The sequence below is a fragment of the Sphaeramia orbicularis genome, chromosome 6, assembly GCF_902148855.1.
Source record: "Sphaeramia orbicularis chromosome 6, fSphaOr1.1, whole genome shotgun sequence".
Taxonomy (NCBI): domain Eukaryota; kingdom Metazoa; phylum Chordata; class Actinopteri; order Kurtiformes; family Apogonidae; genus Sphaeramia; species Sphaeramia orbicularis.
In genome coordinates this window covers 4179959-4197115 of record NC_043962.1, presented here as the reverse complement: position 1 = coordinate 4197115, position 17157 = coordinate 4179959, and the positions used below count along the sequence as shown (strand labels likewise).

The window sequence follows — 17157 nt, the reverse complement described above, 5'->3', positions numbered from 1 at the left end:
CTCTTTTATGTATCCGGCCTTGGAGCTCCTCTTCCCGGACAAGGCCTCCCCCACCCTCCTCTACCTCCCTCTCTTCTTCGCCTCCTTCCTCCTCGGTCTCCTCAGCATCGATCAGCTGCAGGCTGAGCTCATAGACACGCCCCTTCCACTCCCTTCCGGTGTGATCATTGGCTGGCCAGAGCGTCACATCATCGTCGTCGTCGTCATCTTCGTCCCCGTCGTGTTCCTGGCAGGAGCAGAGGAGAGGAAGAGGAGAGAGACAGAGTGGAGGGTGGGGTGGATGAGGGTTGACGGAGAGAAGAGGGAAGAGAGGAGAGAGAGTGGAGAGGAAGAGGGGGAGGAGGAAGTCAGCAAAAGCCAATCAGAGGGAAGCATGACATCATCAGCTCATCTGCCTGTGGCGTTTTCTGTGAATAAGGCTAATAAACACTGGCAGTGGCTGTGCTGTGTGTGTCTGTGTTTGTGTAAGCCAGTAAAATAAGATTAAGCTGAATTAGTGAACACATGGAGAGACAAAGGCAGCAGGAAACAGTGGACTGCAACCACAAAACAGCCAGGAACACATTAATAAGACCAGTTATTTCACTAACTGGTCATTCAGACAACTACAAATATATTAACTATACACAGTGTGCAATTTCATCATAACAATGAAAGACAAAAGGCAGTTTGGTGTCATTATGAAATAAGCATGGATTTGTCATAACTCATGTTTGCATATAGGGCAATGATACAATTAAACATGTACAGTCCTGTGTAAAAGTCTTATTCCACCTCTATTTTTGTTTTATTCAGGGTTGAGATAATCATACATATTTATTTCTTGTTCTCTTTTCTTCACAAGAAAATACAAGAAATATGTGACCAGCATTAAAAAAACATAAAAAACTGAACTAAATGGGTTATAAAGGTTAATGTCAATATTAATTGTGACCTCTGACCCCACAAATGATTAGAAACATCTGACCTGTCACCTGAGGTGAATCAAACCTGGTCAGTTTTGTTCATTTTATTGATTATTTTGTTCATTTTTGTCCATTTTGTTTATTATTTTTTCAGTCTGTCCTCATTTTATTGATTATCTTTTTCATTTCATTGATTATTTTTGAGTTTTTTGTTGTTTTGGTTATTTTGATTATATTGTGATTATTTTGGCCATTTTTATTTATTTTGTTTGATTATTTTATTCATTTTGCTGATTTTTTTCTGTTAATTTTTGTCAAATGTGTATCACATATTTTTGTCAATTTGTGGCTCGTTTTGCTTATTTTGTTGAATTTGTTACTGGTATAAAATACCAGAAAATGAATGCCATGAATCTCAAATTGTCTGAACAAACTGGTTAAAAACACGTTAAGTGTAAAGGAAGGTCACGCTAAATGGGTGGTCATTACAATTTTACTAAACCAACAAACCAAATGTCAAATGAGGACTTTTATACAGGACTATATATTCATGTTTTGTAAGTTTATACTGAATTAGCTCCAAGTAAGGTTGTTATTGTTGTGTTAAATGATGAATGCCTAATATTGAATAAAGCTGCAGCCTCTGGAGCTAAAAGAAGAAGCTGATGCAAAAAGGATAAAAACTGAAGTTCCTTAAATGGGCTCTTGAGACTGGATGAACTGGACTCATAATTTAAGGCCTCAGTGTGACTATTATCATGCTGTTTTGTGAAAACAGTTCCCATGTTTGGATTAAACTTGTGTGTGGAGCTGGAGTGAAGCTGAAACCTCATGAAAATATTCACCAAATCCACTCAACAGTGTCATTATGAAACATCATCAAGTTATTTTAGCTACTTAACTAATGTTAGGTAATATAAAAGTTGTGAAATGTACAAAAACACCAGTTACAGCTATCTGAGCTAATTAGCGGATGAAGTGACACGGTATAATTCAGCAACAGATCAATCCAAACAATGGCTAATGCTAACAGCAGCTAATGCTAACAACGGCTAATGCTATCCGCGGCTAATGCTAACATTAACAGGCCAGGTATTAAGTACCAGTGAACTTGACGTGACAGAATTTTCTGAATTGTTATTGCAGTTCTTTAAATGTGACTACGACAAAGCTGTGTGTTAGGGATAAAAATGTTTAATTCAACAAAAAGATCTGAATGTCCAAATCAGCAAACAAAGCTAAGGCTAACTATCAAACAGCAGCAACATTAAGCCTCAATATAAGTTAAGTGAGTATAAGTATAAAAGTGAGTTAGATAAAAATATGAGTTATTGAAAACGTCAGCTCCCCATACAGTTCTCATGAATATTAACCTGTTCAGAGAGCATACTGACCCAAATCTGACCCGCTGTAACCCAGGTGGAATGAACGTTACATGTCACTTTGGGGATGTGTCAATTAGCATATGACCACGCCCACTAAACCCCATAAAAGGGCAGGTGTCGCGCCATGTGCAAACAGCTGACTTGGAGTCAGCAATGGGAGAAATGGTTGGGGAAAAAAAGTAGCAGTAACACAACAGTGGAAACACACATCTGATGCTGTGAATGTCACGACCATTTACACAAATCTGAAGAAAGTGGTTTGATTTTACAGATAATACAATTAAATTTAATGATGATAATGTAATTTTTTTTCCAACATAAAATAAATAATCTTTCAAGATTTTTTTCAAGAGCCTTCCAAGTTTCTTTCAAGAGTCACCCTTTTTTTTTTTTTTTATAATTCACCTCATGCTGCTGTCTCTTGACCAGGTCATCACTGGAAAGGACAATTGGTTCTCAACATCTTACCTGGTTAAGTAAAGGTTCAGTAAATAAAGCCATACTTGAAGCTTACAGAGGTCTACAGTAGATATAGACACTTATAAGTTATAGCAACACGACAAAATAAAAGACTACACATTTTTAATATTTTTTTTTTATAAATAGCAACTGTGATTTCAAGTAGTAAAACTGGCATTTAAAGGGTTAAAATTGTTGAGAGCTGAATATGTTCCAGAGATTTATGCAGAAAAAAGCTGAAAAATATGAATATGCAAAGTTTTTATAGAAATTTTTTGGAAGTGGACATTTTCTTCCTGAAAAGGGTAGTATTTTTTCCACACTTTTCTGATAATCTATTAGAAAAATTTATATTAGAATTATAATCTTTGCTAAGGGAGCGATATTGTCACAGAAAAAATGTGGCATATGCACTAACAGAAAATAAGATGACAGAAAAACAGGAAAAAACTTTTGTTCAAATGGACAAAAATGTCCAACAGTAAAGCATGAGGGTAAAAGGCTATGTGAAGGATGTTAGCTGTGGTTGATGACGTACCTGATCGTGGTATTGGTCTGTGATCTCAGTGAGTTCAGACAGATCTTCATCCTCAAACTCATTCAAGCTAAAGTCATCAGTCAACCTGAAAAACATCAGCAGATGTTCAGAAGCTCAGAGTAAAGCTTAAGGCTGCTATATCAAAAACAGAGAAAAACAGCAAAATCATCATTAACTTCATCATTAAATCTCTCATTAACTGAATATAAACCAAGTGTGTCCATCCACTGTCACTGAGCAAACTCCAAAGGTTTTACTGGTGAATCAGCGTTGTAGAAGATGACAGTGTTTCCATGTTCACTACAAAGCCTCTGAACGTCCAAATGGGTCACATATGACAACCACGAAAAGATGATTAACTGCATTTTACACCAGTTATTTACATGTGTTGATAGGATTAGTGGATCAGAAGTTACTTTAGATTTCAGATCAGTAGATAGTTTTGGTTGCCAGGTTATTTGGGTCTTTGACAGTTAAACATTTTCATCTGATGTATCATGAAGTCAGATCCTAATGTAAAGGATTCATACCACTTCTCCCACTGGTCCTCCAGCTTCTCCCCATCCTCCACTGGGTCCATCACCAGGAACAGCAGCATGGACTGGGCATGGACGAGAGGCACAGCAGCCTCTCTGGGTGGAGATCAATTATGTGGATGGATCAGCTTCTATATATAAGGTAACTGAATCCACTTCTAGGTCTGAGCCATGTCTTTAAGCCTGGGGGTGCACAGTGAAGTTCACTGGTGTGTATGGACAAGAGGCAGCACTGACACCTCCAGCTGGTTCTCCATTGGCCAAATCTGTGGGTGGATGGATTGATGGATAGATAGCATTAGTTAATTTAGCCTTTTGTTTTGTCAAAGTTCAATGTCTCAATAAACACTCAAACAAATTTGATTGAAAAAAAATGAAAGCCTACACATTACTCACACATACTTAAATATTCTTAAAACTACATAAATAACAAAGTGGGATGTTGGCACAAAACTTTTTCATTACCTTGAAACTAACTTGTATTGAAAGCAGCATTAGCTAATGTTAGCTAACATTAGCTACAAAATTTCTAAAGTTAGTTAAATCTGGAAGATGATTAATGTAAATATGATAATATAACAATAAGTCAGTTTAAAATAGATAGATAGATAGATAGATAGATAGATAGATAGATAGATAGATAGATAGATAGATAGATAGATAGATAGATAGATAGATAGATAGAAAACCTATACATTACCTACACATACTTAAATATGCTTAAAATTAGATTGACATAGTAGGATGTTGACAAAACTTTTCATTAGCTTGAAACTAGCTAGAATTTAAAGCAGCATTAGCTAGCATGAGCTAATATTAGCTACAAAATCTCTATAGCTGGTTAAACCTGGAAGATGATTAATATGAGATAAGACACGACAGATATGACAGTTACTGAGTATTTGGTATTTTTGTTAATAGCTCATGTTGGTGAAATACAAAAAAAGTTTAAAAAACCTGACTGTATGAAAAACCCTTTAGCATTACTATGGTACTGCACAGGTTACACGCTTTTGGTGTTTCGGTTTAAAAGGACCTCTGTCAACCGGATACCAGAGGGTTCAACATTTTTTGATGAGATAGTCCTGTGCCAACATGGTCCTGGGTTCCATCACAGGGTCTGTTTGGATCTACATGAGGTGGTCTTAGGTGGACTTTGGAAGGAGTAGGACTCATACTAGAGCTTGATCTTCTGAAGTCCTCAAAACAAGCACTTGTCCAAGGTCCACCGATCAGATGCACCTACGTCTCCTGGAGTCTTGGTTTTAGTAAAAGGCTGGACTTTCTTAACCCTTTAACCCCTGACGTGTCCATGGCGAGCGTTCTGAAAGTATGATTCATTTTAAATATTCATAAAATTTCAACTATTTACTCAACAGGAAAATTTTCAAAACATAATAATAGAATAGACTTTGTTCTTTCCATAGACATCTGAGCATGCTCTGTGCACCCCCCACCACCTGTGTAACGGTGTAAAACACAGAGCAGTGAGTGAGACCAGCACACTATAAAAATAAATGGTTGGGGCTTTTTATTTTTTCCTTGTGGTTTTTTTGTTTTTACTGTTGTTTTTTTTGTTTTGTTTTGTTTTGTTTTGGGGTTGTTGTTTTTTTTTTTACTGTGTTTTTACTGAGTTTAGACTGTGTAACTGCTTTTTGGAGTTCAACCAGGTGCCAAAAAGCATTGGGACTAATTTTGAAAAAACAGAGCCCAAAACAAAAACTACTGGGCCAAAATTCAAATAGTTGTTGTTCAGTGTGTTCCAGTTCACAGTTCATGTTCAACATCCTAAGTCTCTTAATGATGCACATTCCGAGTGCCTTATTTAGCAAAAACCTGTCAAACTTCCATTCCCCTTTGTCTTTGTCTGTTATTCCACCCTGTTTTGACCCTAAAACACACAGTAAAGCAAAACCACGGAAGAAAAGGAACACAAGCACATATTTACAGCATCTTTTATGACACTGAGAGACGAAAATACACAGCTGCACGTTTACCTGCAATCATGTCTCAGGGGTTAAAGGAGTATTGATCCACTGGTTTAAGTCCTGGGTTGACAGCAGACTTTGCAGTTGATCTGTAAATAAAGCACGGAGCGAACCAACATTTCCGGTCCAGATTGTGTTCCAGGTCCAGTGGGAGATGAAGCAGAACCTGGTGGTTTTCTGAGTGGAGCTGAAACATGCCTCGGTCTGAGAAGGCGACCGAATGCCCTTACTGCCCTATCCTCTTCCTCTCCCTCCCTCCCTGTGTTTCCAATCCAGCGACATCTGTTCCTCTGATCGATCAAACAACCATTAACAGTCACTTCCTCTCATCTCTACCTCCCTCTGTCCATCCTATTCTGACATGAACATCTCAGTCCTTCCAGCCTGTTTAACATACACAAACACCAGCAAATGTACAAGGATCACATTTCAGTACAAGGTACAGGAGCCTGAAACCAAACTGTCCTGACTTTCACTCATCAGTTTTCATGAATATAGTTGGATTACAATCGATTTAGGAAGCAGTAATGATAACGAATTAACTCATTAAAAGACTCAGACCCAATAGAATCCACATTTGTATTGTTCAGTTTCGGGGGGGGGGGGGGGGGGGGGGGGGGGGGGGGGTGTTGGAGGTTTCAGGGTTCACATTCAGACCCATAACAGCATAATAACCTATAAATGATGACAACTGATCATGAAAAAAGTAAAATTACATAATGAAAATGAACAAAGTGTTCTTTAAAAGAATGTCAATAACATGAAAAACCTAAAATTTCTTTTGAAAATTAAGTGCACTTTTGACAATATTCTGCCTGTTTTATTTACACATGTACATTAAAACTTATATATCACAGTGGATCTACAAATAAACAACACATTTAGTAACAGGCAGAAAATTGGCACCATTGCACTTTTCACATTGCTCAGATCTTTCGGTCCATAATAAACACCTGTCGACCACCAGAGGGCACTGTGTGCTTTTATTTCTCTGTTTCAACAGTCAAAAGGCCCCGATTAGAAATAGTGTCGGAGTGTGTTTTATATCTGTGAAGTCAACTCAGTTTTAGTGGAAACATTGTCTGAACTCTCAGAACCAACATCATCATCTGCGGAAAAACATGTTCTCCAAATGACTTTTTAAACCATAAATGTCTGCATGAATCTCGGACTAAGGGAGAAGAGGCTTTTCATAGAATTCTAAATCATGTATGGAGGGTTGACGGTGAAAGACTCGCACAAGTTCTTCTATAAAGTGAGACCTGCCTTATGTATGATGCAGGTTTCAAAACTTAACATTGCTCTGCAGTCATTCCATATTGAAGATGGGGGAAAGTAGTCTACATAGTTAAATCATTTGATTAGATAAACATGTAGCACATTTCCTTCTTCCATGTTTGTAAAAGAGCATAAGTATTAGTATATGTTCCTGTGGATCTATACTTTTATTATGTCATTATTTAGCCATATTATACTATATGTGAACTTTGGACACACTTTTACTCCGTATAAAGTTCATACAAGCTGTTAGAAACAGTCTTAGGGCGTCAAGGCCTTGCATGGATACAGTGGCACCAGCTGAGCCATGGACTTATCAACAGTTTACGTAAACACATACGTGTAACAACTCCGAGGAAGCCTTGAAAAACACCATTCCCTAGATGCAACTTGCATTGGGACATCGACATACTGTCAGTATGCCCGTTTACTCTGCATGTGCTAAAATAAACCCCTCTTCTTTGAGACGATCCACTGGTTTCACCTTGTTTTTGTGAAACAAAACGACATTCCCATTACACAAATTTGTTTAACTGAACCACCACTTTTCCTCATTTAAAAATTGTATTTTATATATTCCTTTAAATTCCCTTGAACATTAGTTGTGCCGTTTTAAGCTGAATCTCAGTAACAGGCAGAATATAGTTTCTGAAGTTCCAGGTAGTTTAATTTGTAAACTGAACATTCATCCAATTATGAAATAGGGTCACATCCACTGATGCATCTCCATCTTTAGTCCTTTGGCACCTCCTGGTGGTTACTATGGGTCAGTCTCACTTCCACTCCAGGTTACCCAGAGTGTGAATTGTTTCGGGGGGGGGGAAATCAACCCCCCCCGGTTTTTGCATCCTACTTCTACTGAAGTAATGTCATGGGGGGGGGCACAACTCTGATCACAAACCATTTGAAATAGGCTGGTTGTGGCTGAGTTTTCTCTTGTACACCTGCAGGAACCAGTGTAACGTTCTGTTTTACAGTCAGTTGCCCATTCACCATAAATACTCTGCTAGCAGGATTGGCCCTTATCTATAGTCCTGAAACTTAATTAGGCCTTAATCTCCTACAGCTGTGGCCATCACAGAAAATTAAATGTTTCATGCATTTTTAGTTTGCATTAAAGATGAGTCTTCAACATGTAGTAGGGCCAGCTGTTTGCTTGTTTTCCATTGAAAAACCATTTTGACATCACACCCTGGTTATGTTTCACTCCACTCTGAACCCGTTCATCCACTGTTTAACCTCACTCAACCCTTCACACCTCATTGGAGTTTTATTCACCCTACATTGTGTTTCACCTGCCTCCTTAGGCAGTTTCAGTCACCCTGGTAGAAAAACACCAGTTTTATTTGGTGCATTTCACCAGATGTGCCATCATCCCCCCCCCCCCCAGTATTTTTTTGGAGCTCTAAGGATTTTCTGTTCCTGTGGGTCCTTTGACAAACAAACACTGAGTTGCCAGTCAAGATTTGATAGCATTTTACTGTCTGACCCACCTGAGACTGCATTAAGCATTTCATGTCCTTTACATGAGATCCAAGTTTTGTTTTTATTAAATTTCACAAAGTTATCCTACAGCACCCCCCCCCCCCCCCCCCCCCCCAGGCCAAGTTTGGCACACAGGCTGCACATTGACACCCTTTTAGAGAAATCCTTGACAAATGCAACAAAAGCTGTTATGATTTGTTTGTTATGTTTATTAGCATTTCTGTCTTTAGAATCAGGATCTCTGGAAAAGGTGATCTGCAAGAAACAAGACCAGAGGTAAGTTGAGCCATTTTAACACTGGTCATAGTTTAATAAAACTAAACTTACCAGACACCTCCCTTAACTGGAGTAAGGGTCCCAGTCTTGGGAGGCTGGATCACTTGGTAAATCCTGGGATCTGATACAACTCCGACCTGTTGGTTGAATGGTATGTAGACTGGAGGAAATTGTTCTCCTGGGATGTACTGGGACTGGCCCCAGACAGACCTCCCCCTGATGTATCGAGACCTGGACTGATAGGAGTAGACCGGATCAGCACCGGCCACATCACTAAAGAATGCCCCTGCTGGTTCCCCAGCTGCAGCAGATCCAGGACTCAATACTTCATTTGAACCCCTGTAGTAGGTGTTACCAGGACCCAGAGCAGCACCAGAACCCTGAGGAGACACTGGAACTTCCTGAGGACCTACAACACGGTCACCAGTGGAAAGACCATAGGGAGCGGTGTAATGAGGGCCTGCGCTGCCGGATGGGCCATAAGAAGATGCCCAAACTGGAGCAAAGCCACTGTAGACTGAGGGACCGAGAGAGTCGCTAGGGCCAGATCCAAACATGGATGGTCTGCTGCTGGCTGGGTCCACATTGGCACCCTGCTGAGGTCCAGTTGGACTGGAGTTTTGAACATAATCTAGGAAAACAGAAGGACTTTTTAAATAAATGAGCCTCCTCTAAACAGGTCCCACCACCTTCAAAGAGCCCAACATCAAGAACAAGTCACATCCTGGACACAGTTTGACCTGCTGCTGGTGTAAAACAGATTTAGCAGTTTAACCCAACAGCAGTCACCACACTCACTGAAACAAAATTTTAAAATAATCAATACAATGACAAGATGTATACTGGTGATAGTTTCTGCTTGCATTTTAACCATTTATTTCTAGATATAATTTACAGATTGGGTGGCACTTTTATACTTTGTACTTGTTCAAATAACCAGGCACTGATTTCTAACATGAAATTAGACACTTACATTTCATCAGAGGAACACAGGTGATGCTTCCAAAGAGCAGAAAGGAAATCCACAACACCCTAGGAGAGTTAGTGTCAGTTTAACCAGGAACTCATGCAAGTATTGGTTTATCAGGCATCTCAGTCCAGTAAGATACTGAAACACTCCAAACTTCCAGGTTTTAGAGTGAAGACAATAAAATTACATCTACAGATCATCCTTTAAAAACATGTGAACAGGAAGCTGAAGTGTCATCAAGGTGTAACTAACAATATTCTTTAGTTTCACATGTGCATTACAGTTTAGCATGTTTAACACCCCTGGTTTGGGCCTCCCCCCCCTCCTCCATGTGGTTTAGATCATGTTGTATTGACACAAGAGACTCTGAACTCTAGTCTAACAGAAGTGCCAACAGTCTTACCTCATTCTGGCAGATGGATTGAAATTCAGGATAAGGACTTGTGATTTCCTAAAGTTAAAAAAGGAAGCAGGTGTCTGATTAGAATCAAGGTTAAACAGAGACTTAAAAGCCACAACCAGTGACCTTACCTGGTTCCAAACCAGCAGGTTTGTCCCCAACAGGTGAACCCTCAGGAGTGTCTGAAAGGACAGAGGAATGCTGCTTTTAAAGGACTCTGGGGACTAACTGGTGATGAGTGTCAGCTGGTGCAGGGGGTTGGACACCTGTGGGTTAATTAACCTCCATGTTAACGTCAAAATGACCAAACTGCATGTTCAAGAAGGTAGAAATCAACCAGGCATCTGTACAGCTCAGTGGTAATGGGACAAAAAAACAGAAATAGAAACGACCAGAACATCAAATGCACAGCTGAGATGTAAATACCTTATATCCTGGTTTTCCATCTCTGATAACAATAGAAAAATAAATTTAAAAAATTATTAATCGCGCTTATTTTTCTTAAGAAATATCAGGTTGTACATCACATTTTTAAAGGATACTTTTAAATGTACACATTTTCAGAAAATGGCCGGTGGAATGAATTTGCGAGGTGCAAAAAAATTACACTGAAGATATTAAAATAAGATAAGAAAGATAAGAAAAGATAGATATAGTTTTATTCAGGAAATCTCACAGTTAACAGCAGCAAAATACAACAAGCAAATGCAGAGAAAAGCACAAGTAGAAAAACAACAAACGAGTGAAAAATTATAAATAAATAAATATTATTTCCATATTTCTATTGCGGTTGCACATGCACATGATGTGAAGGGGCGGGGTTACTGTCAACCGTTCTATAGTCTGATGGGGGGGGGGTCAAAGTCTGGGTGCTGAAGGATCAGCCAAGGCCGGGTCTGCAGTGGTCCAGTTCACTGAGGTGGGCTTTTTTGAGAACTGGACCCACACAGGAGGTCTCAGGTTGAACAGGTCCAGAACCACCTCACTGAGCTGGTCTGGACTCTCCCTGACCACTTTGGCCTGATGTCGTCCAGGCCTGGGACTTTCCTGCCCTTCGTCCTCCTGAGCCCCCCCCTCATCTGGTCCATAGAATTAAGAATACTGTTATGAAATATAATATGAAGGATAGGTTATTATATTGTATGTGGGGAGTCCAGTTTCATGTCTGTCTTCATTTGTCCCCTGGTCTCGGATGTGTCTCCATGCGTCCTGGACGTTGTTGTCCTGCTCCAGTGTCCTCCTGGAGCCGTCCTTTCACCTCCTGATGCTGGATTTCAGTTCCCTCTGGACTCTCTGCAGCTGCTCCTCATCCCCACAGATAAAGACCCTCTTCTTTTCATTCAGCCTGTCCTTCAGGTCAGGGGTCATCCAGAGCTGGTTGTTGGGAAACACCGTACTGTCTTGGAAGGTCCAGTGTTTTCCACACAGAAGTTTCATAGAGTTTCATACTTTAACTGTACTGTTGGTGCATACTGTGTAATTTTGTACATATTAGGAATCTATTTTATTATTATTTTTGCACATTTTTATGGTGCTTCTATTCTACCCTACTTATCTAATAATCTATTTTTACCTGCGTCAGGAGGTATTGTGATCACTTTGCTTTGTTTGTTTGTTTGTTTGTTTGTTTGTTAGCAACTTTACGGGAAAACTATTCCACCCATCTTTACCAAATTGTCCCCACAGATAGGCCTAGGCCCTAGGAGTAACCCATTAAATTTTGGGCCAAGTAGGCCAAAGTTCAAGGTCACAGCAGGGTCACAAAATCTACAATTTTCCTATCTCTCATTGAGCAATTCTGAAAAATTAATAAAAAATTCGATTAGCCTCCAATTTCATCCACCCGTAGCTCAGAAGAATATACTGTATCTGGCTCAAAATTGTCCACATCCACTATGGAATGTGGACTCTGTGGACATTTCAATTTAACATTGAAAATCCCATTTACAACACATTTTTCATTATAACTCAACAAATATTGATTGGAATTTAATGTAATTTGACAGACACATGACTGGTACCAAGCTTCAACTTTTTCTACTGTATGGAACAACCTGGAAACTGTTGAATTTAAAAAGAAATAGTCGATCCACACATGTACACTGTTCAGGGTGCTTGGCAGAGGTTTGCGTTCTCTGAACACTTTATTTTATTCTTTATCTTCTTTCTCATGCTCCAAGACCTGGGTAACTACATTTTGTCCTACCATTGTTCTACCATTGATTGAATGACAATAAAGCTGAGTCTGAGTCCACAGTGTGTAATACAGTGGGTCATACTGTCCATGTCCTCTCCAGGTGGACTACACAGTATATCCCAGTCCGTGGTGTCCAAACAGTCCCTCAGCCTCTCACTTGCCTCCTCTGTCCATCTCCTCCCAGTTTTGTTGTGTGGATGCAGCCTCTGTATCACTGGGATGTAAACAGGAAGCAGATGGACGAGGATGTGATCAGAGGCCGATAAATGGGAGGGGGGTGGAGGTGTAAGTATCTGGAACATCTGCATACTGTAGGTCCAGTGGTTTGCTGTCTCTGGTGTGTCAGTTGACAGACTGTGTAAAGGAAGGGAGAGGGGTGTGTGAAGCGTACTCCAGTTCAGGTTCCACATTCAGACCAATATAATCTCCACTGGGTCAGGCCAGTAAAATGCCTTCATAATAACCTGTAAATAATGACAACTATGGTATATCTTTTCTGTTTTTGTGTAAATAGTAAAATTACATGAAAATATTTACATTTACAAACTAGCTTATGAGAGGCAAGAGCAATTTTACCAATATTCTTTCTGTTATGAAATGTTTTGTGTATTTGTAGATCCACTGTGATCTGTACATTGTAATGTATATGTGTAAATGATAAACTGAGGCAGAATATTGTAAAAAATTGCCCTTTTACTTTTTCCCACTAAAACCAGAAAAATATTTAGTTATTATTTATAGGTTATAATGAGAAAAGTAATTCCATAATAACCTATGAATAATAACTCTTATTTTTTGTTGTTTTAGTGGAAAAAGTGCAATTTTAACAATATCAAGAGGATAAAATTGCACTTATTTGTCTTGAGATATTTCAGGTTGTTCAGGTGACTCATATTTTTTAAAGGATAGTTTGTAGATATAAACATTTTCATTATGTAATTTTACTTTTTTCACTTTAAAACATTGAGAAGTTTGGAGTTGATATTATTTATAGGTTATTATGTTATTATTTAACTGGTCCTCTTCAGACCATGTTGGGTTGAATGTGGCCTCTGAACTAAAATGAGTTTGACATTCCTGCAACAGAATTTGAAGGATGGTTTGCGCAAATGTGCGTCATGTGAAAACTTATCAGACTCTTATATCAGAGAATGACACCGAACTGTGAACGTGACACAGCTCTTCACCACCGCTCCGTGTATTCACCCACCAACCAATCACAGCTCTCTCGTTTTATAATTCTCGTTGGGTCAATCTATTCGGTCCAATCAGCGCGCAGACACAGGGCTCGTGCCCTATAAATCCTCCCACCGCCTAGCCCCGCCCCTCTGCTCCTGGCTCTCATTAGCAACCTCCAAAGTTTGACGGAGTCTCCAACCCGAGGCAGTCTGTTTTCCATCTGAAGCCACGCATTTCCCTTGATTTTCCTTTTGTTTTTATGACGATGGTATAAGGAGAAAATAGCCATGGTGGTAAATTCGGTGCACTGGTTTCGCAAAGGTCTGCGGCTGCACGATAATCCGGCGTTGCTGGAGGCCCTGAATGGAGCGGACACAGTGCGCTGTGTTTATATCCTCGACCCGTGGTTCGCTGGCGCCGCTAACGTCGGAATCAACCGATGGAGGTTAGTGGCTCAGTCTGCGACGCATTTGACTCTATAAATGATGGTTAAACACAACGCACGGCATAAACAGGATGCATTAGGACGTCATTTGGGTGTTTCAGTGTCTTGTGAACATACAGCGTTGGGAGTTTAGGCTCAGGCCTCCTCACGGCGTCAGTTAGCGTTAGCTAGAGTTAGCTAGCATAATGCTAAAACAAGCTAAACAGCAGAACCGTACTATATGATACAAGCTCCAAAACATCATTACAGCACCCACGTGTAACCGAATACGACATATTTAGCACATTAATACAACCCAATGGTGTATTCGACGTGTAATGAGTCGCTACGCAGTTGTTAAATTGTGCATAATTTGTGGCAAAATCACGGTAACATGTCAACATCCGACTCATGAATTTTACACGGGCACCATCACTAGTTCTGCGGATTTCATTAACCCTTTAAGACGTAAACAGCAAAAGTATCAACTAATCTAATATCTTCTGATCCACTAATTCTATCAATACATGTAAGTAATTGGTGTAAAATCCAGTTTGTCATCTTTTCATAGTCCTCAGATATGACCCAGTTGGACGTTCAGAGGCTCCAGAGTGAACGTGGAAACACCGTCATCTTCTACAACATTGATTAAACATGACAGTGGATGGAGAACCTTGGTTTATGTTCAGTGAATTATGTATTTTGCTGAAAAAGTCACTCTTTCTTCAGTTTTCTCTGTTCTGACATAACCATTAAAATTTGAGTTTTTATGAACATCTACATCAGGGGTGTCCAAATCTGGTCCTGGAGGCTGGTACCCTGCATGTTTTGGATATTTCCCTCTTCCAGCACACCTGGAAGCCATTACATTGTTATCATGCTCTGCAGAAGCCTGATAATGAGTTGATCATTAATTGAACCAGGTGTGTTGGAAATGTCTAAAACATACAAGAGGACCAGCCCTCGAGGACTGGGTTTGGGCACTCCTGATCTACTTGATCAGTGAATTAAATATAGGAGAAGACATCCTTTTTTCTGGGAAAATGTAAAATGCAGAGGATAATGTTACAACAAATGACAGTGTATCACTTGAGATTAAATGCATTGATAAAATCATATAGAAGATGCCACATAAATAATTCTAGGTTTTTAAGGGTTAAGCTCCAACTTGCCTCTTCTTTTTTACCAGTTTATGCAGGACATATCCATATATAAAGTATAAAACACAATGTGAACATCCAAAAAAACAAGATAAGTATAGTGGCCACCTGCTTATGAAAGAGACTTACCCCTGTAGAAGCCATTATTGCATCTGTGTGTTATGTAGTGGTTTAGTCACATTGAAGCTCTTGTGCTGTGTATTTTTCATTTAGACATGAAAAGAGCCACATGTAATAGTGAAAAATGGTGAGACGCTGAGCTAAATTCTCATTGCTCTGGCTCCTGTTGCTCTTCCTTTCATGCAGACTCCCTTCCCTTTGTGTCATTTTTTGAACTGGGATGTTGCTCTTGGCACGATGTGTTGCTTTTGGGGTTTTAATGGTTTCAGAGGAGTCGCCAGTGAGCAGGGCTAGTCGTCACCCCCCTGAGGCCTTGAGCAAGGGTTACAAAAGGGTCTCAGCCAATTTACCTGATCTACAAGCTTTTTCCAGTCACACCCGAGCTCCAGGGGTCCCACCCTCCTTTGAAACAGTTAGCCCCTCCTGTGGGAAAAAATGGGTCTGTACATAGTAGTAGAACTAGTAGAAGAACTATACCCATTGAATTGGATATTCTCTATTGGTTGTCATAGAACTTTATTCACTTTTGATTATTACTTTTTAAAATTTAATGACTAATATTTCGAGGAACTTAATTAATGGCACGGTTAACCCATAAAAACCCTGGGCTACTTTTGTGGCACTACCAAAATAGGTTTTTCTCTATATTTAAGTTTTCTTCAGTGATTGATCATCATTTATTCTAATATTATCTTCTATATTAAGCAGTTTTTCAGTGAAATTGGGTATTTTCCTATACTTAGTTTACTGACCATGTAGCTGTTCATAAAACCTCAGGGTAAAGTTGAGGGTTATTGTATCAGAAACTGAGAAAACCCAAGAAAGTTACTTTTTCAGCAAAAATATCAATAACTGAATGAAAACAAAGTACCTTTATCCACTTTCATTGATCCAACTCCGTGGGTTTTACTGGTGAATCAATGTTTTAGAAGATGACTGTGTTTCCATGTTCACAGAGGAGCCTCTGAACACCCAAATGGGTCATATCTGATGACCATGATAAGATGAAACTGTATTTTACACCAATTATTTACATGTATTGACAGGAAGTAGATCAACATGTATTAAGCAGTTTAATCAGTAGATACTTTGGGTTGCTGGTGGCAGTTTGGGTCTTTATGGGTTAAGGACCACTGTTGTGATCGGAATTGGATGTAGTCCTGTCACCACTTTTACAGTAATCATATCCTGTATCATCATTATTTTACCTAAATAATTAAAAAAAAAGATGATTATTATAATAATTTGCATCTATAAAGCACTTTTCATTCAAATGAATCTCAAAATGCTACAGTGAAAAAGAGAGTATTAGAATCAAATGCTAAGTAAAATAAAATGCTCAATGTAAAGCAGAACATCCTGGTGGGCTATGAAAAACCTGTCTGAACAGGAATGTCTTGTCCCTTTCAGAATGTGTCCAGTGACTGGAGCTCTAAGGTGTTAGCACTGGTACATAATCAGCATTCACTTGTGTAGAAGAAGCTGGGTGAAACTAAGTGAAATAACAAAACTTAGGTGACTGTTCCTCTTTTAATAACTAATAGTTCTGTACTACCCCCCCCCCACAGAAGGTAATTTAGATTTTGTTGCTTGTATGTTTATACCATTTTCCATTTCCTATTAACAAAAGTTAAACAGAAATGTGTTCAGTTTTATTTCTATTTATACCCTAACCCTGATAAAAGACCTTCTGTCCCTTGACCCTCAGTCCAAGGGACAAATCAATCAGCATTGTTTGTTTGATTAAACACTCAACCATTCAGATTCTATTATCACAGCAGCCCTGATTCCATCGCTACTTCCATGGACAGTTGAAGCAGATTAATGCTCTGTCTAAACTAATGTGGACATTTCGCA

At 39.3% G+C, this 17157-nt stretch overlaps 1 protein-coding gene across 1 annotated transcript in view; it reads left to right on the top strand.

Moving 5' to 3' along the window:
• Positions 1-13742: 13742 nt before the first annotated feature.
• Positions 13743-17157, top strand: part of cry2 (cryptochrome circadian regulator 2) — a 30518-nt gene continuing 27103 nt past the window's right edge. The window contains exon 1 of the mRNA XM_030136128.1: positions 13743-14041. Coding sequence (XP_029991988.1) covers positions 13884-14041 — 158 coding nt within the window. The 5' untranslated portion in view covers positions 13743-13883. The remainder of the gene's footprint in view (positions 14042-17157) is intronic.